Genomic DNA, 24782 nt, shown 5'->3' with positions numbered 1-24782 from the left:
CAAAAAGAAAAAAAAAAGTCAAAACATTCAAAAGCCAGCCTGGGAAGAAAAATCCCCATGAGACTGTTACCTCTAATTAACCACTCAAAAAGTGAAAGTAGCTCCATGGCTCAAGTGGTAGAGCACTAGCCTTGAGCACAACGAGGCTCAGGGACAGAGCCCAGGCCCTGAGTTTAAGCCCCCAAACCAAAAACAAAAAAGTTAAAACAGAATAATTTAAAGACATTGTTAAGCTGCCTGCCAGTGATTCACATTGCCAGTGCAATTATAGTTATTCTCAGGAGGCTGAGACCTGGATGACCTCAGTTTGAAGCTAGCTGAGGCAGAAAAGCCTGTCTCCAATTAACCAGCAAAATGCTGGACTGGAGGCATGGCTCAGGTGATGGATCACCAGTAGTGAGTAAACAAGATGAGCAAGAGTGTAAAGCCCTGAGTTTAAACCCTAGTACACACACACACACACACACACACACACACACACACACACACGAGGCTTGCTTGGAAGGCAGGTGGTGGTGGTGAGAATTGTGTCAAGCATTCCTATCTGGAGTTGTCAGTCCCACCTCTACAGTGAGTGGGTGCAGGTTTTGATGTCCCAACCCAGAGCTGCATTTCTGCTACTTTGGTGTCCCAGCCCTCCCGGAGGACCTTGTCTGAGACGCAGCAGGACCTCGGGGAGGGAAGACAGTGCCGTGGAGTGGAGATAGCTCTGGGCCTGCCCAGGGCCTAGGGATCCACCAAAAGGAGCACACCTCCAGTTACACCCACCGTGAAGGCGGAGCTGGGGTCTGAGCTGGAGGATGGAGGAGGAAATGGGTCGGAAACAGGAGCACACCAGAGCGCATGAGCAGCAGGGAGACAGAACAGCAGTGGGAAGCCAGGTCGGGGCATCTCAAAGCCTGGGAGCAGGATGGGAGGCTCCCCTTTCAGGAGTCCGGAGATGCCCATGTGCTGATTGGTCCCATAGGAGGGGAGGTCTAGTACATGGAGGCTTGGGAGAGTGAGCAGGCCCAGAAAGGCTTCTCCTGTGACTGGAACATGGGGGCCTTCACCCCGACTGGAAGCCCTGGTTCACCTCTCTGCCCTTTGTCCTCTGTTGAAAAAACACAGCAGCCTGCTTTGCCCTCAGTGACCCGGCAGGAGGCAGGGGATAGCAGGGTTTTAGACAAGTGAGGAGGAAGGCTGAGGACACTTTTCTAAACCTAAGCCCCGATTGCACTTGCAAACCTACATTGGGATGCCTTCCTCTTTTGCCCTCTAGCACTTCAGGGACTAGACCGGCCACAGCAGCTACTCCTTTGGTTGGACCAAGCCCTGTGTCCTGGGCCCACACAGCAGCTGCACTCTCATTCTCTCTGGCTTCCAAACCGAAGGCAAGAGGCAGGAGTGGGCCGGGGTGAAGGCCAGCATTTGTGGTGGCTCCACTAATGCCAGGACCTCCCAGGCGAGAGAAAAGTACAATCTGCACATTGCTTACATTTTTCCTACGCCGCCAGGCTGAGAAATGGTTGAAAATAAGCAAGGGAGAAGCCCGTGGCTCATGCCTGTAATCCTAGCTATTCAGGAGATCTGAGGGCCAGGGTTTAAAGCCAGTCCAGGCATGGAAGTCTGTGAGACTCTTATCTCCAAATAGCCAGCAAAAGCTAAAAGTGGGGCTGTGACTCAGGTGGTAGAGTGCTAGTCTTGATCCACAAAAATTCCAGGACAACACCCAGACCCTGAGTTCACACCCCAGGACAGGAACAAAGAAAAAAAGAAAGAAAGAGAAAGAGATAGAAAGAGAGAAAGAAAGAGGACTGGGAGTTTGGCCTAGTGGTAGAGTGTTAGCCTAGCATGTACGAAGAATGGGATTCGATTCCTTGGTACCATATACATAGAAAAAAAGCTGGAAGTGGTGCTGAGGCGCAAGTGGTAGAATTCTAGCCTTGAAAGTCCAAGGACAGTGCTCAGGCCCTGAGTTCAAGCCCAGGACTGGCAGAGAGAGAGAGAGAGAGAGAGAGAGAGAGAGAGAGAGAGAGAAGGCAAGAGAGAGTGGGCATTCTGTCCTCAAATAAAGGCTCATGGTTCCCTGTCTTCCTGGGCGCGAAGGGGATTCCCATGCATAGGATGTTGACTGAGGTCATGGTAGAAGCAACATCTAGGTCTTGGCCTAGATGCTTCTTAGACCAGTGGTCGCCACTGCTACACCAGCTGTGCAGGACCGGAGTTCATCCTCACTAGAGATGGAAATGCTCGCCCAGTGGGACAAGGCATGGCAGCCTTTGCAGCTCAGAGCCAGGGCTTGGACAAGGAGGGATAAAGAGACCATGGAGCTGGTGCCTGGATCCTTAACTCCATCCATGGACTCTTGTCACTTGAAATGACATTGGTGGTCTGCAGGGGTGGGAAAGAGAACCTTGTTTGGGGATCTGCCTGCCTCCTATGTGATCCTCTGATCTCTGCCCTCTGCCCACTTCTCCCTGGCCCCCCAAGACCAGGACTTGAACTCTATACCTGATACTTTTGTGCACTGGCTAGTGCTCTACCAACTGAGATATATCTTCTACCCCTTGCCCACCTCTCAATGTCTGGCATGTCTTTGCCTCTTCCATGTTAATCTATCACTTTCTCTTGCATTATCTTGTGTGTGTGTGTGTGTGTGTGTGTGTGTGTGTGTGTGTGTGTGTGTGTCCTTTCAAATAAGGAGACAATGTGTTCTAGAGAAGGACAGCTGGATCCAGGCAGAAGGAAGTTTGGTGATGACCTGAATGTCCCACTGGCTTCTGGTCACCCATGAGGAGAGCTGGGTTACTGTGGGGTAAACACAGGCCTGCTTCTGGCATTGGCTCAGGAATCACGTAGGATCCTCTCGCAGGTTTGCTGTGCTTCTGTTTCCTCCTGCGTCACACAAAGATGACAACCCTCCTGCCTACCTTACCCCCTCACAGCACTCAGAAACCTGCCAGTGCACTCCACCACGAAGTTCTGCTCAGGTTCCCTTCTGAGAACATTCTCCACAAGTTTACTCACTTCCAATCATAACTCTTCTTCAACACATAGTCTAGTCCTTCCCCTTCATGAAATCTTCCCAAGTTCTCCAGCTGATGACACTTACTCTTTCTCTTGCCTTCCTTCCTTCTTCTCTCTCTTTCTTTTTCTTTCTTTCTCTCTTTCTTTCTTTGGTTGGTCGTGGGGCTTGAACCCTGGGTCTGGGCACTGCTCCTGAGCATTTCAGCTCAGTGCTAGTGAGCTATCACTTGAGTAACAATGACACTTCCTTTTCTTTATCTTTCTTTCTTCATTTCCTTCCCATTCCTTCCCTCTCTCCCTCCCTCCCTCCGTATTTCCTTCCTTCATCTTCCTTCCTTCCTTCTTTCCTTCCTTCCTTCCCTCTCCCTCCCTCCCTCCCTTCTTCCCTCCTTCCTTCCCTCCATCCCTTCCTTTTTTCCTTCCTCCCTCCCTTCCTTTCTTCCTTCCTTCCTTCCTTCCTTCCTTCCTTCCTTCCTTCCTTCTCTTTTCTTTTTGTGCCAGCACCGGGTCTTGAACTCAAGGTCTCAAACTGGCTCTTCCACTCAAGGATGGAGCTATACCCCTTGAGCCATAGCTCCACTTCCAGTATTTTTCTGATTAATTGCACATAAGAGTCTCTCAAACTTTTCTACTCAGGCTGTTTTTGAACTATGATCCTCAGATCCTCCTAAGTAACTATGTTATAGGTGTGAGTCACTAGTGCCTGGCTTTTCCTTTCAAGTTTATACTGGGCATGTGATTTTGATATCAAGAGTCCTCAATCACTGGACATTTTGAGACGCTTATGTTTTTGTTTTGGATGGCTACTCTGCTCATTTTAGGCTGTTCACTAGCATTCTTAGCTTCTACCCACTAGAAGCCAGCAGCATCCTCCATTGTAGCAACCAAAAATGTCCACAGACATGGCCAAATGAACCCAGAGGAGGTAAACTTGCCCCCGGTTGAGAACTGCAACTTTTTTTGGAATGGTTATTTAGCTTTTATTGTTTTACTTTCCTGGTTGGACTCCTTTATATGCCCTCATGTGACTATTCAGTATTATATGTGTCATGTGTTCCATTGTTATCTGTTAAACAAATCAATACAGTCTTTCAAGTATTAAAAGTCAAAAAGGAGTTATTGTAGCTACCTTTTGGGTTACATTACACTGTTGAATTTGTTCCTAAAAGGTCAATTTACTTTCTTCCATCAGATCCTGACAGGTAGTTGTTAGCCAGGACTTTGCTATGTCTACTACTGCAGAACTTTTGTGACAATAAATATAATTCACAATAAAAATATTTCTAACCCAAATCTATTTATTTCAAATGATATTTTCCAGGCAGTAGTGGTTTATAGGCTAAGAGGATCACGGTTCAAAGCTAGTTCAGGATAGAAGTCTGTGAGACCCTTACCTTTCTAAATACCGAGCAAAAAGCCAGAAGTGGAGGTATGACTCAAGTGAGAGAGTGGAAGTAGGTAAGAGTGTAGCCACGTGAGAGTGCAGGGCCCACGACCTGTACAAATACAGAGTGATTTGAACTACATGGTTGGTGCATGGCTCAAATGGCTGAGCATTTATCCAGCAAGTTTGAGACCCTGAATTCAAACCCCTGTATTACTGAAAAGGGAAAAAACATGTTGAATCAGAGAATAACATGGAGCATGCTTTGAAAGCTACTACTAGCAACAACTTTTATCAGACATAAACTAATAATGTCTGTCAGGCTCTTTAGAAACAAAGAAAACAGGATAGTTACTAGGATAGTTATTTATGTTTTAAGATTGAATATTTCAGCTGGGTACTGGCGGCTCAAGCTGTAATCCTAGATACTCAGGATGATGAGATCTGAGGATCAAAGTTCAAAGGTAGCCTGTGGGCACAAAAGTCCATGAGTCTCTTATCTCAAATTAACCAGCAGAAACCAGAAGTGGCACTGTGGCTCAAGTGGTAGAGTGCTAGCCTTGAGCTGAAGAGCTCCAGGATAGCAGAGTCCAAGCCCAGAGTTCAAAACCTGTGACTGACCCCAAAACAAAAAAAGATAGACTATATCTTTGTAGTTCAGACCAGCCTTAAACACCCAAATCCTCCTGAGTGCTGGCATCACAGGTGTGAATCACCACCCCAGTTAAGTTGGTATTTAAAAGATGATCAGAAGGTTATTTTTTTTTTTTTTTTGGTTGTTTGATTTGCTGGGTTGTGGGGCTTGAACTTGGCCTGGGCCCTGTCCCTGAGCTCTTCAGCTCCAGGCTACTGCCCTACCCTTGGGCCTGCGCATTGTCCTTGAGCTCTTCCGCTCAAGGCTACCATGCCCTACCCCTGGAGTCTCAGCCCCACTTCCTGTTTTCTAGAGCCAATAAGAGTCTCAAGTTCTTTGATGCCAGGCTTCGAACCTCGATCCTTAGATCCCAGCCTCCTAAGTGAGTAGGATTACAGGCCTGAGCCACTGCACCTGGCTGATCAGAATGTTTTCTTTAACCAGGATCCTCTTTTGTTTGTCCTTCCTGTCCCTGTTCTGACACTCTTAGGCAGTGTGCATCTCTAGAGAAGGTTCTGGAATAGAGAGGCTGTGCATCTTACCAAGGCTCCTCTAGCCATCAATCTTTGATCAAGCTGTTTAAGCTTTCTGAGCTTTGATTTTTCTCTTCTTCCTTTCCCTTTCCTTCCCTTTCCTTCTCCTTTTTTCTTCTCCTTTCTTTCCCTTCCTCTTTCCCTTCTCTCTCCCCTTTCCCCTCCTGGTTCCTCCTTCCCCTTCCCCTTCCTTATATCTTTTCAATTCTCCTTTCCTTTCCTTTCCTTTCCTTTCCTTTCCTTTCCTTTCCTTTCCTTTCCTTTCCTTTCCTTTCCTTCCCTTCCCTTCCCTTCCCTTCCCTTCCCTTCCCTTTTCCCTTCCCTTCCCTTCCCTTCCCTTTTCCCTTCCCTTTCCTTCCCTTCCCTTCCCTCTTCTTCCCTCCTCTCCTCTCCCCTCCCCTCTCCTTCCTTTCACTCTCTTTCTTGTGCCAGCTACCAAACCAGGACCTCATGCAAGTGCTCTATCTCTAAGGTACATCCCCAGCTGTTCCCTAATTTAAGCCATAGGTATAAGTAATGGGACAGGTATGCAAATGTCCCCTTCTCCTGTCTAACATAAATATTCAACTCGCTGTTGTTCTTCTACCTGCCTTTAGATTCTCTCCCATTATGCTAGCTACCCTTGCCTTTTCTGCTCCCTTATGCTGTGGTTACTTCAAAGATCTCGCTAGCTCCTCTTCACACTTTTCTGCCTTGCTCATAGAAACAAGAGCAAGGAATTCCAGCAATGCATTCAGCATCTGGCTCCAGAAGTCTAGAAGGTGAGAGCATCATTCAAACTCATGTCTGGACTGACTTGATTCAATGTGGCCCATGTTAACTACATACTAATTTAGTAAATGTATTGATGTGTGTGCTTTTATTTTAAACTGAGAAGAACTTGTCATTGTCATCTCATTCGATGCTTTCATTTCTCATATAAGGAGACCAGGGGTCTGTGAGGATACTGTAGCTTTTTCATAGACACATACACACAAAAATCCATTGTCCAGATGCCATTAGGAATATTAAGTCATGTAGTTTTAGTTCTTGTTTCTTCCAATAGTTCTTCCAGGCCATTTTATTTTCTCAACCTCAGTCCTATTGACATTGAGGCCTACAATTCTTTGTTTTAAAAGGCTATCCTGGGGGCCGGCAGTGTGGCCTAGTGGTAGAGTGCCTGTCTAGCATGCATGAAGCCCTGGGTTCAATTCCTTGGTACCACATACACAGAGAAAGCCAAAAATGGTTCTGTGACTCAAGTACTAGAGTGCTAGCCTTGAGAAAGCTCAAGGACAATGCCCAGACCCTGAGTTCAAGCCCTAGGACTGGCAAAAAAATAAAATAAAAAATAAAGGCCATTCTGTGAACTGTCAGATACTTTTCAGCATCTCTGCCCTCTGTCTATTAGATGCTAGTGACACATGTTGGTCATGACCTTCAGAAATGTCTCCAAATAGCCAGCCAAATATCCCACAGAGAACCAGTATTGCGAACATTATTGTTGGTAAAATAAAATCTTGTCCAGGGAATGCTGAAGCCCTTGAGCTATCCCATCCGATTTGATTGTTTTAATAAATCGTTTGCTAGCAAATCTCATTTATTGCCAACAAGGTCTGGAAATAAAACAGAGCCACTCTGCAATGTGTGCCTATCTCAGTCACAGCTCCTGTTCATTTGTTGTGCATGTGCCATTCACTCACTTGTTTATTATATTCTGTTTACTTCTAGGAGTGGTTCTGTTTCTTTCCCAGAACATCTGGCATTGCATGAAAGGTGCCCAATGCATGCTTGAGTAAATATATGATGGAAGTAGTATGTTGTGTTTAATTGTGGACAGAATAATGTAACTAAAGCTTACTTTGTTTGCAATAATTATTGCTTGGGTTTATTTAGAACCTACTCTGCAACCAGGAAATTCATATATGTTGTCTCACTCCTCACAAATCAACCCCTTGTTGGGTCAGATAGAATCAATTTGTGACAAGTGCTTAGACAGTAAGAGGCCCAGATTTGGACCTATATCCAGCTCGCTGAAGGGCATGATCTATCCTTATCTTCCTTGATATACTTACTACCTGTCCTGTTCACAGGAACCTGTGTTCCCTCTTTTCATGTACAGAACAATCAGTTCATCAGTTAGGACCAGAAAAAAAATGACTATCATTGTGTACAATTTAGTCCAGTTAACATTTGTTTCTCTGAGAAATCTGTAGAGTCATGGGAACAGTCTAAGCATATAAAATCTTGTCTAGAATGGCATTCATGGAGACAAGATTTCACAGTTGGCAGGGATTCAGAGAAAGTGTTTTCATGCTGAATGGTGGGGGGGGGTAGCTGTGTATGTGTATAGGAAAAGTTGCCTACAGGAATATAATTCAAGATCTAACCATTGTTTCAATTTCCCTCGTGAAAAAAAAAGCCTAATTTATAATTGTGCTTTCTTGAAATGCATCTTAGTAGCTCCCAATCATTGGGTGTGTGCCATTTGTTCCCCTAGATTATCAGATGCCTTTGTAAAAGTATACAGGGTAAGAACTGTACGCTGTTTATTCTCTATTGTTTCCTTAAATAAATTGCCCGAGGGCCGGGATTTGTAAACTTTGTAATCATGGGCAGCTCGCTTACGGTATATGGTAACAATGACAAACGGAAGAGGGATGCTTTGTAGCCAAGAGAACACTCGTGTGCCATGGGCTACTGCAGGTGTCGCTTGTCGGTCTCCCTCGGGCCACTAGCGGAAAGTCTTTCCCTCCCATCTAAGTTGGAATCTGTTCGCGAGGAAAAGGGAGACAGTGTCTTCAGCTCTCGATCTAGCTCAGAAGGTCCGAAAGAGACCAAAGAACGCTATGCGACGCGTTGAGAACTTCAGCCTCTAAGCTTGCTCTTCTCTCTCTCTCTGGAGAGACTGGGAGGTCCGCGTGGCAGGGTAGGGCGGGGTCCTTTCCAGTTCCACCCTTGGAAAACACTCACCCACTTCCACTTCCCCAATCTACCCTCCCTGACCGGGGGTAAGAGACACAGTAGGAGCTCATTCCGAATAGCAGCAGCTCGGAGGGGCTCGCGCAGGGCTCCGTGCCAAGGGCGGGGCCCGGCGACTCTCCCCTCCCCCCCCCACGCCACTCTAGCCCCGCCCCTTGGCACAAGGCCCCGCCCCGCGACTCGACCACGCCCTCGGCCCCGCCCACTCCGGGGACCAGCCTAGTGCGCTCCTCTCACAGCCCCGGCCCGGGAGCCTCCAGGCGGAGAGGCTCCCGCCGCGCCGAGCCGCGGCCTCCGCATGGAGGGGCCGTGCGTTCTGTCACTGGAGTCGGCGCTGCTCCCGCCGCCACTGCAGGGAGGCGGAGCCGCCGCTATTCCGGAGCCCGGAGCCCGGCAACACCCGGGACACGAGACCGCGGCGCAGCGGTACAGCGCCCGCCTGCTGCAGGCCGGCTACGAGCCCGAGAGGTGACGCCCAGGGCAGAGCGCGCGGGGCGCATCCGGGGCGGGCGGCCGTGGAGGGCGCTGCGGGGGAGGGCACGGACGGGCCCCACACACCCTTTTTCTCCACCACCTCCATCTCGAACTTTCCGAAACGCCCTTCTGCAGCCCTGCACACAGGCTGCGGCTGGGAGAATGTTAGCGGGCACGGGGCGAAGGGTGGTTGGGTGCTGAGTTACTGGGGAGAGCAGGGGAGGGGAGCAGGTCATACAAACGCTCCCTACAGTCATATCCCTGGATCGGACCTCGACTGCACCACACTCGATGACACTTGGTCCAAGTGGCTCTAACTCCTGGGGTACACACAGTGCTTGTCCAACTTTGCGTCCTCCTCGGCTGTTTCCGCCTAGAGCAGCATTCAGTGGTTGGCTGGTAGGTGTGTGTCGGCTTGGGGCGCTTGTTTCCCCAAGGCCAGGTGAAAACACTCCCGACGCTCCTCACCGCGCCCCGAGGTTCCCTCCACACAGTTCCCCTCCTCAGAAAACTCCTAACCCTCCTTGCTAGGGTCTGGAAGGCGATGAAGATCCCTGGAGAAAGAGTGGGGCTAGTGAACTGGGCCCCATGGGAACTGGCTGCAAAGGACGCAGCGGCTAATCTCTGGATTTTATCGCTGCTTGAAATGCAATCCCACTGTCCTTCCGGTCCAGAGGATTTGGACTTCTTTCTCTATCCCATCTGCTGGTGCTCAGCAGCTTGGGGAGGTGACCTGGCAGCTGGGTTGTGGAGGGGAGAGGGGGTGGTCTGTGTGTGTGTGTGGGGGGGGGGGGAATTAGCCCAGTATCACTGCCCCATGGGGCTGGCTGCTTATATAAGAACTTTTAAGGGTTTAAAGAGCTCTGACGCCCCCCCCCCCAGGCTGCCTCTTTAGAGTTGACTCTGGCTTATGCTAGCCCTATTCTTTCAGCTGTTGGGACACAAGGAGACAGGGAGGAGCCCCTGTAGGGGACAGTTCAGGCTAGAACACTCAGTTCCTGCATGCTTGGTGGAAGCTGTACTTTGGTTAGAGCAGGTATTGCCAAAAAAAAAAAAAAGTGTCATTTCAGAACTTAGGCTGGGGTCACTGGGGAGAATCCCTTCTCCAGATGTACTACTATCAAATGAGAGTGCCAACTCAGTACCCCCCAACCCCACCCTTAGGCTCACTTGAGCTTGTGTAAAACCTGAGACCTAGCTGGGTATGGGTAGATTCAAAACCTGGTTAGACCTCTATCTGCCTTTACCAACCTGGAGCCATGGGAAAAGGCCATGAGAAGTCTTGGGCTTGAGTCCAGTGTTACAAGTAGTTCTCTGGCTAGAAATTGGGCGAGCTATGCCCCCTGTCCTAGCTCAACGAAGTGAATGGGATTGCCTTTTCTCCTCTAAATACGTTTTGAAAGCTTGTTTCTTCCTATAGCTCCAGAGTAGACAGAGACCTCTGGGCTCCCTGCCTGGACCTCAGTGCCCTGCTGGGCCACCATTCCCCTATTCTCCCCAGGACACAGGCTTAGACCTGCCCCCTTCCCTTGAAGCTGCTAGTGGAGAGTCTCGGGGGATCAGCCACCCTTCCTGAGGCTGAGAAGGTTGCCTGGGTGTCTCCTCCCTGTGGAGGAAGCAGCTGGGGAAGCTCAGGAAGAGGGAGGAGGGAAGCCAGGGGAGGGGATTAAGTCTCTGGAAAAGGACAGCCTCACCCAGGGCTGAGCAGCTTAGAGTGGCTGAGCTTGGACACAGGTAGAATGGGAGGAGACATGAAGCTCTGTGGTCTATAGATACTGGGAAGTCCATTCTCCTTACAACTCTCCTTATAGGCTAGGCTAAATGTCTTATTAAGGACACCTGAGATGGCAGAACCCCGCTGCTCTCCTGGGTCCCAGTCCTAGCTGAATCCCAAATAGTACCCATTCTTGATATATGCTGTATGGTCAGTGGTCCAAAGCAGATCCCTTAGAGACTCACAGAGCCCAGAGGAGTGGCTCATGCTCTCAGCCTGTGATTGGCATGTTCTATAATCAGAAAGGCCAGCTCAGATTGGCCATGTGCTTTCTCTGGCTGGCCTCACTGTTGTGGCCTAGGTGGCCAGTAAGAGATTCTAGTGCTGGTCCTCCTCAGGATGTACCTTCTATTTGGCCCTCTTCTGGTGTGAGCCTCTGAGTACTGGAGAGTTTGCTACCCTGGGAGCTAGTACCAATGCCCACTAAGCTGGGAGCCCCAAGAGTCCCCGCCCTTCTTTCTGATGCATGGAGGGCCTTCAAAGAGCTCCCTCATTTTGGACTCTCCTTGAATGAAGAAGAAAGCTTGAAAGCTTGGGGTGGGGGTAGTGTCTGCGGTGTCATTTCTCCCCCTCCCCCAGTTGAGAGATGGTATCTGTGAGTCCCCTGTAACGTCCTGAGCTCTGTGGCAGATCTCTTTTCCTGTCTGAACAGGGATGGAACAGTGTGTTTTTGTGGCAGGGTCCCGGGGGCATCATGGGGGAGGCTGGGCATCCCAGGGAGCCTTGTGGCTTGGAAGCCAAAACTCCCTTGGGCCTGGCAGTCACCACATTGCTGGGAGGTAAACAAACTCAACCTCCCATTGCTCGGGAGGAAGGAGGGAGCTCAAGTCCTACACAGCCCCTATGTCAGGAAGAAGGTTGTGTCTGCTTGACTCATCTTGCCCTACCAGAAGTTAGCTGTGGGAAATATAGGAGGGCAATAGGAGGAGCATTAGGCAGTATCACTAGAGGGAAAGCATCTCCCCACAGACCAGGGGATTTGCTTCCTAATCTCACTGTCCTGGTGTGTGTGTGTGTGTGTGTGTGTGTGTGTGTGTGTGTGTGTGTGTGTGGTGGGGGAATTCGCATCTTGCTGGGCACTGCTCTGGGACGTTTTCAAGAGTTCCCCATCCTCTGTGCTGATTTGTACACATATTTACTTGTCTAAGTTAGGTTTGTCTAAGCTAAGTCTTGCTCTTCCCAAAGCACAGCCAATTTTCCTCTCTGGGGGCCAATCCTCTGTTTTCCCGCACCTTTTCCTAGATGAGATGGAGTCACCAGCCACACTTGGGTCCAGGAGTGATTACTGAACTATAGGTGTTAGTATTTTTTAAAAAAGGGAAGGGACACCTACTAATTGGAAATTTATAGATGATGGGGTAAAAGTGATCATTTATGAAAAAAGCTTTCGAGATTACCCAGGGCTCCAAACTCCCCCCCCCCCAAAAAAAAGGTTAAGGCATGGCATTGTTTAAACCGCCTCACACCCTGATATGGGGGTGAGGGAAGAGTAGTGGTTCAACTTCCGTCTCCTGTGTGGTAGGGAGCTCTGGGCCCAGGCCAGTATCTCAGGGCTCCCGGCCTTGGTCAGAGTGGGGGGGATTTGTAGCCTGGAAAGGTAAAAAGTGCGTTAGTGGTTCCCCTGCGGTTAGCAACCGGAGCTTCAGGCTGACAGGAGGTGGGGGAGCCCAGGATGGAGGGCGAACCCCGGCAGATGCAGGGGCCCTGCGGAGCTCGCGGGGGCGTGGCTAAGGGGGCGTGTCCAGGTCTCTGCACTCCGCCCCCGACCCCGGCCCCCTCCCCCGCCGGGGCTGGCCGGGTAGCTGTGCCAGTGCGGGCGGTGGGGCGTGCGCGCAGCAGCCGCCGGGCAGGGCCTTTGTGCGGCGCGGGGCGGAGGCAGCGGCCACGAAGGGAGGGGCGGGAGGAGAGGGCGGCGCCCCGGGCCTCCCGCCGCCGCCGCAGCCCCCGCCCCCGGCCTGGCCGCAGCGTGGTCGCCGAACGAGTCGGTGGCAGCGGGGCGGCCCGCGCGGGTGTTTATGTCGGGTCGCCGCGTCTCCCAGCAGCATGGCGGACTACCTGATCAGCGGCGGCACCGGCTACGTGCCGGAGGATGGGCTCACCGCGCAGCAGCTCTTCGCCAACGCCGACGGCCTCACCTACAAGTAAGCCCCGGGGCTCGGCTGCACCTGGGTGCGCGCTGCGCCCACCCGCGGTCCCCAACCACCCCCCACCCCCGCCCCGCTCCACACGTGCACCGCTGCCCGGCGCTGACGCCCGCGCGCCCTGGCCCAATAAGAGTGACTTGGGGCTGGTGGGGGGCTGGGCAAGAGAAGGAAGGAGGCCCGCGCCCGGAGCAGACGGACGTGGCACAGCGACGTCGCGGCCCTGGGTGTCTTGACCCGTTCCTGGCCAGATCGGGAGGCAGCTGCCCCCTCCCTCCTCCCAGGGGCCAACCCTGGCCACCTGGAGGGACCTTGGGAGGGGGGGACGGGAGGCAGCTGTGGGAGTGCTGCAGAGACTTTAACCATCATTGCGTCAGGATGACCCCTTCCTTTCCGCCTCACAGCAAGAGCAGGGGCGTCCCTAAGGGCCCAGTCCTGGCACTTGCTTGAGTACCCTCTCCGGGGAGGAGGGCAAGTGGGATGGTTCCTTTTGCCACTGTTTAGCCCTCCTTCCACTTGTGACCTGCCTGACCACGGTTGGCACTAGTAACCCTTCTCCCCCAGGGAATTTTGTGTGACTACCACTCCCACTCCACCTAAGATTTGGGAGGAGGATGTTGATTCACCCACCGACCTGTACCTATCGCTTAGTTTGCCATTTTTCATGGGCCCTAAGCCAGTTGTCCTGCCAGCTGCAGGCCTGGCACTTATCTCCTGGCTGCAGGACTGTGTCCCTGCCAGGAAAGAGCATCAGAACCCAGGACTGGGGCAGAATGGGGATACTGGTGATCCAACAACACCCTTGGCCTAGCTCCTGCCATTTTTACCCAGGGTCACACGCAGTTTCCTTAAACACCAAGGTTCCTACCTGTCACTTCTGGGGAGGATTCATTCCCCTCTGTCTTCCCATAAACGGGCGGGGGGGGGGTTGTCTGTAATATCTAGAAAGTGTGGGGGTCTCAGACCCCAGCATTTCTTCTCTGGCCTCTTCAGGGAGGCTCTGACCCTATACAGAAGAGCCTGAGGTGGGGAGTGAGATTCATGGCTGCTTTGGCAGCCTTTGGTGCTGAGAGGGAGGGGATATCTTTGATAGTCTTCACTGGCTTGTCCTAGGAAGAACTCCCAGAAGTTTCTCTAGGCCTACTGCCATCCATACCTTGTGGCTTTTCCTTCCTGCCTGGGGGGTGGGGGTGGGGCAGTGCCTTCTGCTTCATCTTCTCAGGTTCAGAGTGTTTTCTGAGTGAGGCCTGCTGTGACTTCTGTCAGGTTGGACCTGTGAGGCCACTGGGCTGAGGCGTTGCCCCTGCTGGGCTTTGCTGTGACCACGGCAGCATTGTGTTGACAGCTGGCACGCTGGCTGTGAGGCCTTCTCTCCTCTTTTCTCATCCTAGCTATGTCTTTTGCTTCTGTCCCAGTGCCTGCTTTGTCAGAACATGCCCAGCGCTCAGACGCCTGGGGTCCCACTACCTTGCTTTGAACTTGGTGTGACTCAGCAGCCCCTGCCCTGTGAGAGCTGGGGTATGGCAGTGTGTTCAGGGCTGGGACAGGTTTGTACCTTGTTGCACTACTGAGTTGTGCCATCTGGTTTCTGTGTATTCTGGGTTGACTTAATGGTCATTCCTGACAAGATTAAGACATTTTCAAGGACAGGCAGTTTATCTGTTGTGTGTGTGGCCATGTGGGGACGTCTTGTGTCACTTGATAAACTCTGATTCCTGAAGATGGATATTTTGGGCCAGTTGCTTTGGAAGCACCCAGGGCCTCAGACCTTCTGCTATCTTTGATTGTAGTACTTGGGGCTAGTAGGACATTAATAAGGGGCACAAAGAGGGCTTTCACATGGGACAGCGGGCACCAGAAGATCCTACCCTCTGCTTCTTTGGCCTTTTCCCAAGTTTTGTGTCACTGCCCATGGGGTGGCAAAGTCCTGCCCACCAGTAATACTTTCTGTCTTCGTAGTGACTTCCTGATCCTCCCGGGATTCATAGACTTCATTGCTGATGAGGTGGTAAGTATCTTTGCCTTTGACACAGGGAGGGGGCTGGGTACACTGTGGAGCAGGCTGGCTTCTTGCTCAGGTATACGACAGAGGAGAGACTTCTCTTGGAAATTTGTTGGGGGCATATGATTATGCTTGATGGAGCAGAGGTAGCTAGGGGAGTAATTCTGACCCACCCTGTGTGAGGGCCTTGCTTCTGCAAGGATGCTCTGTTACTGCTGGAGCTAGTGGGGAGGGGGCAGTTTGGGAAAGGCCCTGGGAGGACAGGGCTTGGTTGTGGCTGTCTTGGTATAGACTGTAATGATTGGATGTTTGAAATGCTGAGCAAGAACATAATGGAAACTGTAAAAATTATGAATACTCTTTGAATACAGTGTTTAGCAATTGTCTATTGACTTCACAGTGGGTAAGAACTGGCAGGAGGGTTTGAAGGACTAGGATTTTTTGGAACAAATGAGGAAACGTGTCTTGCTTTCCACAGGGGGCTCAGCAATGAGCCAAATCAATGAACAATTAGTATATGAAGTCAGCAGGGACAGTGATGACAGTTCAAGAAGTTTCAAGCCGGGCGCTGGTGGTTCACACCTGGAATCCTAGCTACTCAGGAGGCTGAGATCTGAGGCTCGTGATTCAAAGCCAGCCTGGGCAGGAAAGTCTACCAGAAAAACCAGAAGTGGCCCTGTGGCTCAAGTGGTAGAGCACTAGCCTTGAGCTGAAGAGCTCAGGGACAGCACCCAGGCCAAGAGTTCAAGTCTCATGACCAATCGAAAAAAAAGAAAAGAAGAAGTTTGATGATTTGTTGATGAACTCATGCACATTAAAAAAATGTTTCTGTTGCTGTTATTATTTCTATTTATTCTGGTTTGACTCTCATGAAAGGCCAGAGGGCCTGGACATGCCCACATTTATGTATTGGGAAAGCTCATGTTTAACCTGTGTGCAGAGCTGACCCAGACAGATTTTTAGGGAGAGGGATTGGAGGTGTGGCACAGTTGGTAGAGAGCCAGCCAACAGGCAAAAGCATCAGCTCCTGTGAGTACCTGCCTCAAAAAGACAAAAAGATAAAAAACAGTTGGGGGCAGGTTTTGGGGTTAAGATTGGCAGCTGGCGACCTGAATATCAGAGGGATCTTTGATGTCTATACCATTCCTAGGCAGAAAACTCCCAAATGTAGACAGGCTTGTCTTATTCAGAATGGTCAGAACCAAAAGTGTTTTGGATTTTAGGGTTTTAAAAAAATTTGCCTACGTATACTGAGGTATCTCAGTGATGGACTCAAGTTCCACCCAGTAATTCATTTGTTTTCTATACACTATACAAAGATAGCCTGAAGATAATTTTTACATAATATTTTGTATACCTGCATTTGATTGTGACCTGTCACATGAGATCACATGTGACATTTTTACTTATGGCATCAAGTCAGAACTCAGAAAGTTTTGGACTGTGGAGCATTTTGAATTTAGTGTTTTCTGATTAGAGAACTCAACCTGTATTTGCCATCTTCACTCTTGTTTTGAGTTCTAGATCTTTAGTCACCACTTTCCTAGATGGCTATAGATCCTTTCCTGTTTCTTTTCCTGCCTCAGCCTTCATAACCCCAAGCCCACTCACTGCACAGATGCACTTGGCTTCAGCATGTGTCTGTGTAGCCTAGATCTTGACGGATAACATTTTGCCTGTATGGCTCACACCTGCCTTCTTTCTTTCTAAGTGAAACATTGGTTCTCTGCCTGGCTCACTGCCAAGACCCCAGGTTCTGTCCCGGTAGAGGGTATTAGTAAATGCTGAGATGTGATTGTCCACTGTCCACTGCTGATATGACAATTGGACTTTTCTTTTGTCCTCAGGACCTGACATCAGCCCTGACCCGGAAGATCACACTGAAGACGCCGCTGGTCTCCTCTCCCATGGACACTGTGACGGAAGCCGACATGGCCATTGCCATGGCTGTGAGTCCACACCTGCTGGGCCTGGGAGGGGGCATACTAAGCAGAGTGCCAAGGGGTGGGGCTGGGGAGGGCTAGCCCCTGGCTCTGACCACACTTTCCTGCTATTCCAGCTCATGGGAGGAATTGGTTTTATTCATCACAACTGCACCCCAGAGTTCCAGGCTAATGAAGTGCGCAAGGTCAAGGCAAGTACTGGGACCATGCCCAGAAAGATGCCACTTGGCACACCCCAACTTCTCCTCTTGGCAGCTGCGTCCTTTGGAGTACAAGGCTTATCCCTCATTTTCCCAGCAGCCCTTCACCCCATTAAAGGCTCCCTGTCTCTCCCCATGGCCACGCTACCCAGCACCCAGGAGGTTCTTCTAGCCTTTGCTTCCCCTTTTGCCCACAGAAGTTTGAGCAGGGTTTCATCACAGACCCAGTGGTACTGAGCCCCTCACACACCGTGGGCGATGTCCTGGAGGCCAAGATAAGACACGGCTTCTCCGGCATCCCCATCACTGCCACAGGCACCATGGGCAGCAAATTGGTGGGCATTGTCACCTCGAGAGACATCGACTTCCTTGCGGAGAAGGACCACACCACCCTTCTTAGTGAGGTACCTGCAGGGCAGGGAAACCAAGGCTGTGGTGTGGAAAAGTCCCTTGACCCAGGCAGATGACTGTGACCGTGGACCAGTGGGAGGTCTGGCTCTTTCTCTCTCACCTGCCAACCTGCAGGCAAATGTTCCTGGCCCCACAGGTGATGACGCCACGGATGGACCTGGTGGTGGCTCCGGCAGGTGTGACGTTGAAAGAGGCAAATGAGATCCTGCAGCGCAGCAAGAAAGGTACCAGGGAGCAGACAGAGAAGTGACACCCTTACCCCAGCCTAGGTCCCTCTCTCCCTTCACAGCATCACAATTCTTCCCAAGACACACAGTGGGCCTTGGGGAAGCTTGAATGACACCGTGCAGGCTGGAACATGATTCCTGATGACCTGAGTCTGGCTTAGGGAAACCTATCCCTAATTTAGTATCTTTTCCAATATAGTATGAAACTAGTCCTGGGAGGAGCTTGTCTCCAGCCCCTTAGAAAAGGACCTGGCCATCTTAAAAGTCTGGGAAAGATCTTAAAAGTCTATAGGATACAACGCAGTGGCAGAACTTAATATAAGCAATGTGCTGGGTTTGATCTCCAGCGTTCTGTATCCTCCATCTTGCACAAAGCTTTGTTGCATGGAAGCAGGTAGGTGGTACATACCTGTTATCCCAGCACTCTGGAATCTGAGGCTGGTGAGTTTGAGGCAAGCCTGGGCAATATAGCCTGAACTTGTCAATAAATTAAGAAAAAAAACAAACAAACAAAAACTCAAAACACCATTGGCTTACTAAAGGTTCTGGAAAGTCCTTCAGTTAAGTTTATTTGATTTTTTTTTTTTTTTGGTAGTCCCTGGGACAGAACTCAGGGCCTGAGCACTGTCCTTGGGCTTTTTCCTCAAGGCTAGTGCTCTACCATTTGAGCCACAGCACCACTTCTGACCTTTCTATGTATGTGGTACCAAGGAATTGAACTCAGGTCTTCGTATGTGCTATGCAAGCACTAAGCCAAACTCCCGGCCCAGTTTATTTGATATTGAAGCTGTTTATCTTACGTTCACTAAATCTCTTGGGGCTATTACTGTCTTGACCTATATTAGAGAGTTTCTTGGGTAAAAACATGTATTGGGTAGAACATATGACCCCACTGCAGGCAGCCTCATGTTTGTGCCTTGCTTTTCAACTAGGGTAACCTCTAGTCCAGCAGGTGAAAAGCTGCTTGTGCTCAGGGGCCACCCCTCCCACCAGGCAGTAGGCTAGGAAGTGCTCCTGGAACTTGCTAGTCTGGAGGATTACTTTGCTTCTTGTTCCTTGGGAAGAGCGTCATCCTGGTCCTTAGGAACATTCCTTGGTTGGGTCCTGTCACCTAGTGGTTGGCTTAGGTACTTCAGTGAAGTGTTGTGTTTGTTTTCACCTCTAAACCTCCAATCTCCCCATTCATCCCAAAGTCTGTTTTTTGCTCTCCCCTCTTCCTTCCTGGCCAGGGAAACTACCTATTGTCAATGATCGTGACGAGTTGGTGGCCATCATTGCACGCACAGACCTGAAGAAGAACCGAGACTACCCTCTGGCCTCCAAGGACTCCCACAAGCAGCTGCTGTGTGGGGCAGCAGTCGGCACCCGTGAGGATGACAAATACCGTCTAGACTTGCTCACCCAGGCAGGCGCCGATGCCATTGTGCTGGTAAGGAGGCGGCGGTTCCTCAGAGGGAAAGTCTGGGCTTATGAGGCCCCGTGTTCTCCTCTCAGGTAACTTGAGGCCTCCCTTATTGGTCTGCATGCTCCCTATCTTATAGAGTTCTGAAGCTGTGGGAGCCCCTGAGACATGACTTTTCCTTCCTTCCCTTTCCTTCCTTCCTTCCTTCCTTCCTTCCTTCCTTCCTTCTTGCAAGTCTTGAGGCTTGAACTCAGGGCCTCGGCACTGTCCTTGGGCTTTCTCAAGGCTAGTTCTCTACCACTTGAGCCACAGCACCACTTCTGGCTTTTTCTGTGTATGTGGTATGGAGGAATCAAACCCAGGACTTTGTGCATGCTAGGCAGGCACTCTACCACTAGGCCATACTTGCGGCCCCATGAGAGTTTTCTTTGTGTATAAATAGACCCTAATAATTATAGGTCACATTCACTGAGAGTCTCCTACCCCACTTGCCAGGCACTAGGCTAAGGTCTAAATATATGCACATTCATCTAATCTTTGCAATGGCACCTTAAAGTACAACTTCCATTCCTTGTGGTAGAAGCGGAGAGGCCCACTTGGCTAGTGAGCTCTTAGGAGCAGAGTACCATTTCCTTGCTGAGAGGATGGACATGGGCAGGGAGTAGCAGGAAAGGACTTTCAAGATCATACCTTAGTGTGTGGTTGACCTGGGAAAGCAGGCCCTTTGAGAATGAGCTTGGACTTGTCAAATGACTTTCAGGAAGAGGGTTCTTGTCCATTGGGGGATTCATGCACTCAGGGTCCCCCTCTCTCAGCCATCCAGTCTAAGCTTTTCTGTTCCCTGCTCACAGGACTCCTCCCAAGGGAACTCAGTGTATCAGATTGCCATGGTGCACTACATTAAGCAGAAGTACCCCCACCTTCAGGTGATTGGAGGGAATGGTGAGTGCAGGTCCCTCCCTTCCGCTGTCCTTCAGCACCTCTAGGTAGTGGCATTGCCCCTGGATGGGGAGGGGGCAAAGGGCAGGATGGGATTATGGCCATCTTGGGTTTCAGGGACTAGACTGAGATCCCAGGAAGCTTCTGGGCAGGCTGGGAACATCCCATTCTCAACCGTTCCTGTTTTCATACCCAATGTCCTAGTGGTGACAGCAGCCCAGGCTAAGAACCTGATTGACGCTGGTGTGGACGGGCTGCGTGTGGGCATGGGCTGCGGCTCCATCTGCATCACCCAGGAAGGTGCGTGTGACAAGGGGCAGAGTGACTGCCATTTAGAGCCATCCAGGCACCTTGTTCTTGTTCTACAGATGCCTAGTGAGGGCTAGACCTCCTGGGTCCTTCCTAGGATGGGGGACTCAGAGTGACATAGGCACAGTTCTGCCCTGTCTGACCCACAGATGTGGGTGAGGCAGCCGTAAACAGGTGAGGGCTTGTGAGTGGAAGTGTACCAGGCTGCTTCTCAAGGACTGTGCTCAAGTCCACTGAGCCCAGAGGCCCATGGCTGGGGAGTCACTGGATAAAGGCTTAGGTTGGATCAGTGACATGACAGATGCCTAAGACGTGAAGACAACATGTCCCAGAGCATATGGAGAAATGATCGATCCACATTAGCACGTGGTGATATCAGAGTAGAGGGAGGCCTTCTTTCAGGGTAGGTTGCTGAGACAAACATGGAAGGCAGAGAGGAGAGTCTTGCCCAATGACCCCTGTGTGGGGAGAGGGTCCCTCTCTAGAGGCTTGGTTGCAGCCCCTCTTGTGAGAATCATTTCTCTGATGCCTATTTGTCCTTCCCTGTCCCCAACATCTCCCCCTCTGGACTTCCACCTTTTAAGTTTCTACCCTTCATCTTAGCTGACCCTAATGATGAAACAGGTGCTCTCTCATGTCATGAATATTAATTTAGCAGCTACTGTGTGCCAAGCACTGTTCTGAGACTTAACTTATAGTAGAGAGAAGGCTACTATTTTGTCTAGCTTTGCCCCTGTCCCTAGCACACTGCTGGTTCCTTTGAATTCCCACTTTTCCTAATACTTAAGGGTCTTAGACAATTTAAGTGTTGCAGACTTGTATCTGAATGGAGGCCATAAGTAACTAACTGCAGTCACACCTTTTGCAAATAGAAGTTTCACAAGGGAGCTTGTACTGATGGGGACCACGCTCTGGAGGTGCTGTGCTCCAAAGGTCAGAGTGTAGCAGCGTGTTCAGGTGGGATTTCCCCCATCTGAATCCCCTGTCGTGTTAGTGTGGGGGGAGGGCCCTGGAGTGACCGCACTCAGTGTTACTTCCTAGCACCTTTCCTAGGTCTCAGAACACTATCCAATCCTGTCCCTGCCTCCAGAGTGTGAGTAAGCACAGGAGAAGGGGCTGACCTTGTCCCATGTCTGGGTCTGAGCTAATGTTAACTTGTTTCTGTCCTTTGTACCCCACCCTTCCCCAGTGATGGCCTGTGGCCGGCCCCAAGGCACTGCTGTCTACAAAGTGGCTGAGTACGCCCGGCGCTTTGGTGTGCCAGTCATAGCTGATGGTGGCATCCAGACCGTGGGACATGTGGTCAAAGCCCTGGCCCTTGGAGCCTCCACAGGTGAGGGGAGGATATTGGGATTGGACGGTCGGGCCTGGGAGCCAATAGGATGGTAGGGGGAGTGTGAGCCATGAGACACTGACCCCTTAACTCCCACAGTGATGATGGGGTCCCTGCTGGCTGCCACCACAGAGGCTCCCGGTGAGTACTTCTTCTCGGATGGGGTGAGGCTTAAGAAGTACCGGGGCATGGGCTCGCTGGACGCCATGGAGAAGAGCAGCAGCAGCCAGAAGCGATACTTCAGGTGCCTGCCCTAGGGATCGGGCCCCAGCCCCAGCAGGTCAGGCCCTAACCCTGGGGTCCCTACCTCCCCAGATCATGATACTAGACCCTATGTCCCAGTTCTAGAAACTGAGGTACAGGTATACATAGCAGATACAGGACCGGAGTCTGGACCACCCCACCTGGAGGCCAGGCTGTCTCTGCTGTAGTCACACCCATGGCTGGTCTTGGGACCTTTCCATGTAGTATCTCCCCTGCCTGTCCCCTGGGGGGTGGAGTGGGGTCCTTTGAGCTTCAGGCTACTGGGCTCAGGTTCTGCATCCTCCACACAGCGAGGGGGATAAGGTGAAGATTGCACAGGGTGTCTCTGGCTCCATCCAAGACAAAGGCTCCATTCAGAAGTTTGTGCCCTACCTCATAGCGGGGATTCAACATGGCTGCCAGGACATCGGGGCCCAGAGCCTGTCCGTCCTTCGGTGAGCATGGGTGGTTTCAGGGGACAGCATTGGGGACCCCTGGGAAGCTTTCCCTCTTTTTGTTCTTCTGTCTGTCTGTCTGTCTGTCTGTCTGTCTGTCTGTCTGTCTGTCTCTGTGTCTTGTCTGTTTCCTGCTCAGTACTCCCTGACCTGCCCCTCCACTCCCACCCACCTGCAGGTCCATGATGTACTCAGGAGAACTCAAGTTCGAAAAGCGGACCATGTCGGCCCAGATTGAGGGTGGCGTGCACGGCCTGCACTCGTAAGTTGCAGGCCTCCTCGCTCCCACTGACTGGGGCTGGGTTGGACAGCTCGGCAGGTTCACAGACCCAGGATGAGATTCCAGGAGCCCCAGGAACTAGGGATGGATGCTGCTTCAGGACGATCCCATCAGCCGGCCCACTGTGGGGCAGCCCTTGTGCAGGCTGACCATTGTCCTGCCTTGGGCAGCAGTCCAAGCAGGGTATGGGAGGTGTGATCGACTCCACTGGGGCTCCCAGCCTTTGCTTGCTCAGAATGCTTGGTGGCTGGTGGCTGGAGGCTGGTGCTGCTAGGCTCTTGGTGGTGGTAGCCCCAGGCTAGCATGTAGAAGATGGGGTGTGAACCCTCTAGTAGGAGAAGGGCAGAGAGACAGATGCCAGGGCCAGCGTTGGGGCAACCATGGGTGGTTGGCAGCAGTAGTTGTAGGCATGCAGCCCGCCCTGATCGAGAGGGCCCATCTCCCTAGGCATAGGAGGGCATCTAACCTGTGTCTCTTTCTGCCCCCCTCCCATAGCTATACCTTTCTGCCGTGTAAGTAACTGCGCTGCCCGGGCCAGGTGTAGAATAGAGCAGGGGCCTTCAGGGTGGGACCTGGGCTGGAAAGAAGCCATGGGCTGGGGGTGGTGCTGGGGTATTATGGGTATTATGGTTCCTTCCTACCCCTGTCTCCAGCACCTTGGCAGAAGTGGCCAGCTATGGCCCCTCAGGCAGATGAAACATAAATCCTCTTTTGAGTGTGTAGAGATGGAAGTTGCTGTGGACTCCATCTTAGACTGGCATAGTGAGTGAGGAGCCTGGACCCACCATGCATGTAGGGCAGACTGGAGATAGGGTTGCAGCAGTGGAGCTTCTGTCTGAAGTCTGCTTGTGAGGATGACTTCCCGAGCTGTCCTTGCACCCCAGGCATTGAGGACAGTCTAGATGTGGTAGTGGCCAAAAGGGGTTTGGCTGTCTCTGGGCCTGGCATGATTTTTCATGGAGCCCAAGGAAGTCAGAGGCCTGCAGCCACTGTCTGCCTCTTCTTACCCTCATGGCTGAGAGGCAGGCTCTGCAACTCCTCATTGTCTTCCAGATATGGGGGTCTTTGGGCAGCAGGATGCTGGGAAGAGTACGGGGTTCACACACACTCGGTTCTCTCTTGCCTTGTGCCCGCAGTTACGAGAAGCGGCTGTACTGAGGACAGCGGTGGAGGCCGAGGCAGTGGAGGGGGCGCATCCCGGGACACCCCTTCTGGCACAGCCTCCCTCCATAACTGAGTGGTCCATGGATTTGCACTACGGGTTCTCTAGCTCCTTTCCAGAGGGGATGTCTTTGAAGGGGCCATAGCCACTCCCTGGACACCCCATCACAGAGTCAGGATGTTCCCTGGGCCAGGCTACCTGGGGGCCCCTGGGTTCCCTCTTCCTCAGCCCCCTGAGCCCAGCTAGCCTGGACTCTCAGGCCCTGTGCCTGCCTCAGGTCTCTCTTGCTGCAGCCTGCTCCAGCCCATCTCCTAACTTGGGGCAGGTGGCCCCCTGGCTTCTCCTGTAGGGCATCTCCCTCTCTGCCCCCGTCCCCCAGGAAATGGTGCTCTCCTGGCCCTGCCTCCTGGGCTGCTGCCCTCTCAGCCATGTGGCACTCTGGGTTCCTGACCTAGGCCAGGGGGAGGTCTCTGCCCCCTTCCCCTGGCCCAAGGCTATCTTGGGCCCTGATCCTCAAGCCACTCCCCCATCCCTGAGCCTGGGAAGGGGGCCACCCTGATAATAGCCACCTGCCCGTCATTCCTAACTTGTCACGGCCCCCAGGTGTACCCTTCCTGCCCCCTCCTCTCCACTGCAGTTGAAGGCTTTAACTTTGCACACTTTGGGGCCACAGTTGCGTCATTGTCTATTAACTAATCGGAATAAATCAAGCAGGTCTCAAGGCCTCTGTGGTGTCTCTGTCCCTTGCCAGTGCAGGGGAAGAGGGGGAGAGGAGTACACTGGAGCCCTGTCAGTGAACCCATCCTCCAGGAAGGTGAGGAGGGGTTGTGGTACTTGATTGGGTATTAGTACAGGTGTGCAACCTTGAAGATCTTGCCAGCTGTTTCCCTGGTGGCACCTCCTGAAGCTGGGGTTGTTGTGGGGATCACCACTGTGCACTTCCTGGTGTTTTCCAGAAAGTATGCA

General features: G+C 51.6%; 1 protein-coding gene across 4 annotated transcripts; it reads left to right on the top strand.

Annotated features, from left to right (window-relative positions):
- Nucleotides 1–8760: 8760 nt before the first annotated feature.
- Impdh1 (inosine monophosphate dehydrogenase 1) lies at nt 8761–24537 on the top strand. Of its 4 annotated transcripts, none has more exons than XM_090333257.1 (15): nt 8761–8989; nt 12812–12910; nt 14870–14918; nt 16760–16861; nt 16972–17046; nt 17253–17459; nt 17603–17690; nt 18923–19122; nt 19947–20037; nt 20239–20334; nt 21533–21676; nt 21776–21920; nt 22231–22374; nt 22553–22636; nt 23791–24537. In XM_090333257.1, exons 1-15 carry the CDS (start codon nt 8820–8822, stop codon nt 23810–23812), a joined length of 1716 nt encoding a protein of 571 aa, XP_090189383.1. In that variant the 5' UTR covers nt 8761–8819; the 3' UTR covers nt 23813–24537. The 4 variants fall into 4 exon arrangements, with proteins under 4 accessions (XP_090189383.1, XP_090189382.1, XP_090189384.1 ...); XM_090333256.1 differs by having other exon boundaries at nt 12809–12910; XM_090333255.1 differs by lacking the exon at nt 8761–8989 and adding an exon at nt 23150–23166 and having other exon boundaries at nt 12730–12910.
- Nucleotides 24538–24782: the final 245 nt, after the last annotated feature.

This window comes from Megascapheus bottae, chromosome 5, assembly GCF_031878675.1.
Source record: "Megascapheus bottae isolate mThoBot1 chromosome 5, mThoBot2.hap1, whole genome shotgun sequence".
In the NCBI taxonomy this organism is placed as follows: Eukaryota; Metazoa; Chordata; class Mammalia; order Rodentia; family Geomyidae; genus Megascapheus; species Megascapheus bottae.
This window is presented reverse-complemented; position numbering and strand designations above follow the sequence as displayed.

Coding starts and splice junctions, on each gene's coding strand:
- Impdh1 (XM_090333256.1), top strand. CDS start 8,820: ATGGAGGGGCCGTGCGTTCTGTCACTGGAGTCGGCGCTGCTCCCGCCG. Junction 20,038..20,238: donor TCAGGTGATTGGAGGGAATG/GTGAGTGCAGGT, acceptor CCAATGTCCTAG/TGGTGACAGCAGCCCAGGCT. Junction 22,637..23,790: donor GGCGTGCACGGCCTGCACTC/GTAAGTTGCAGG, acceptor TTGTGCCCGCAG/TTACGAGAAGCGGCTGTACT.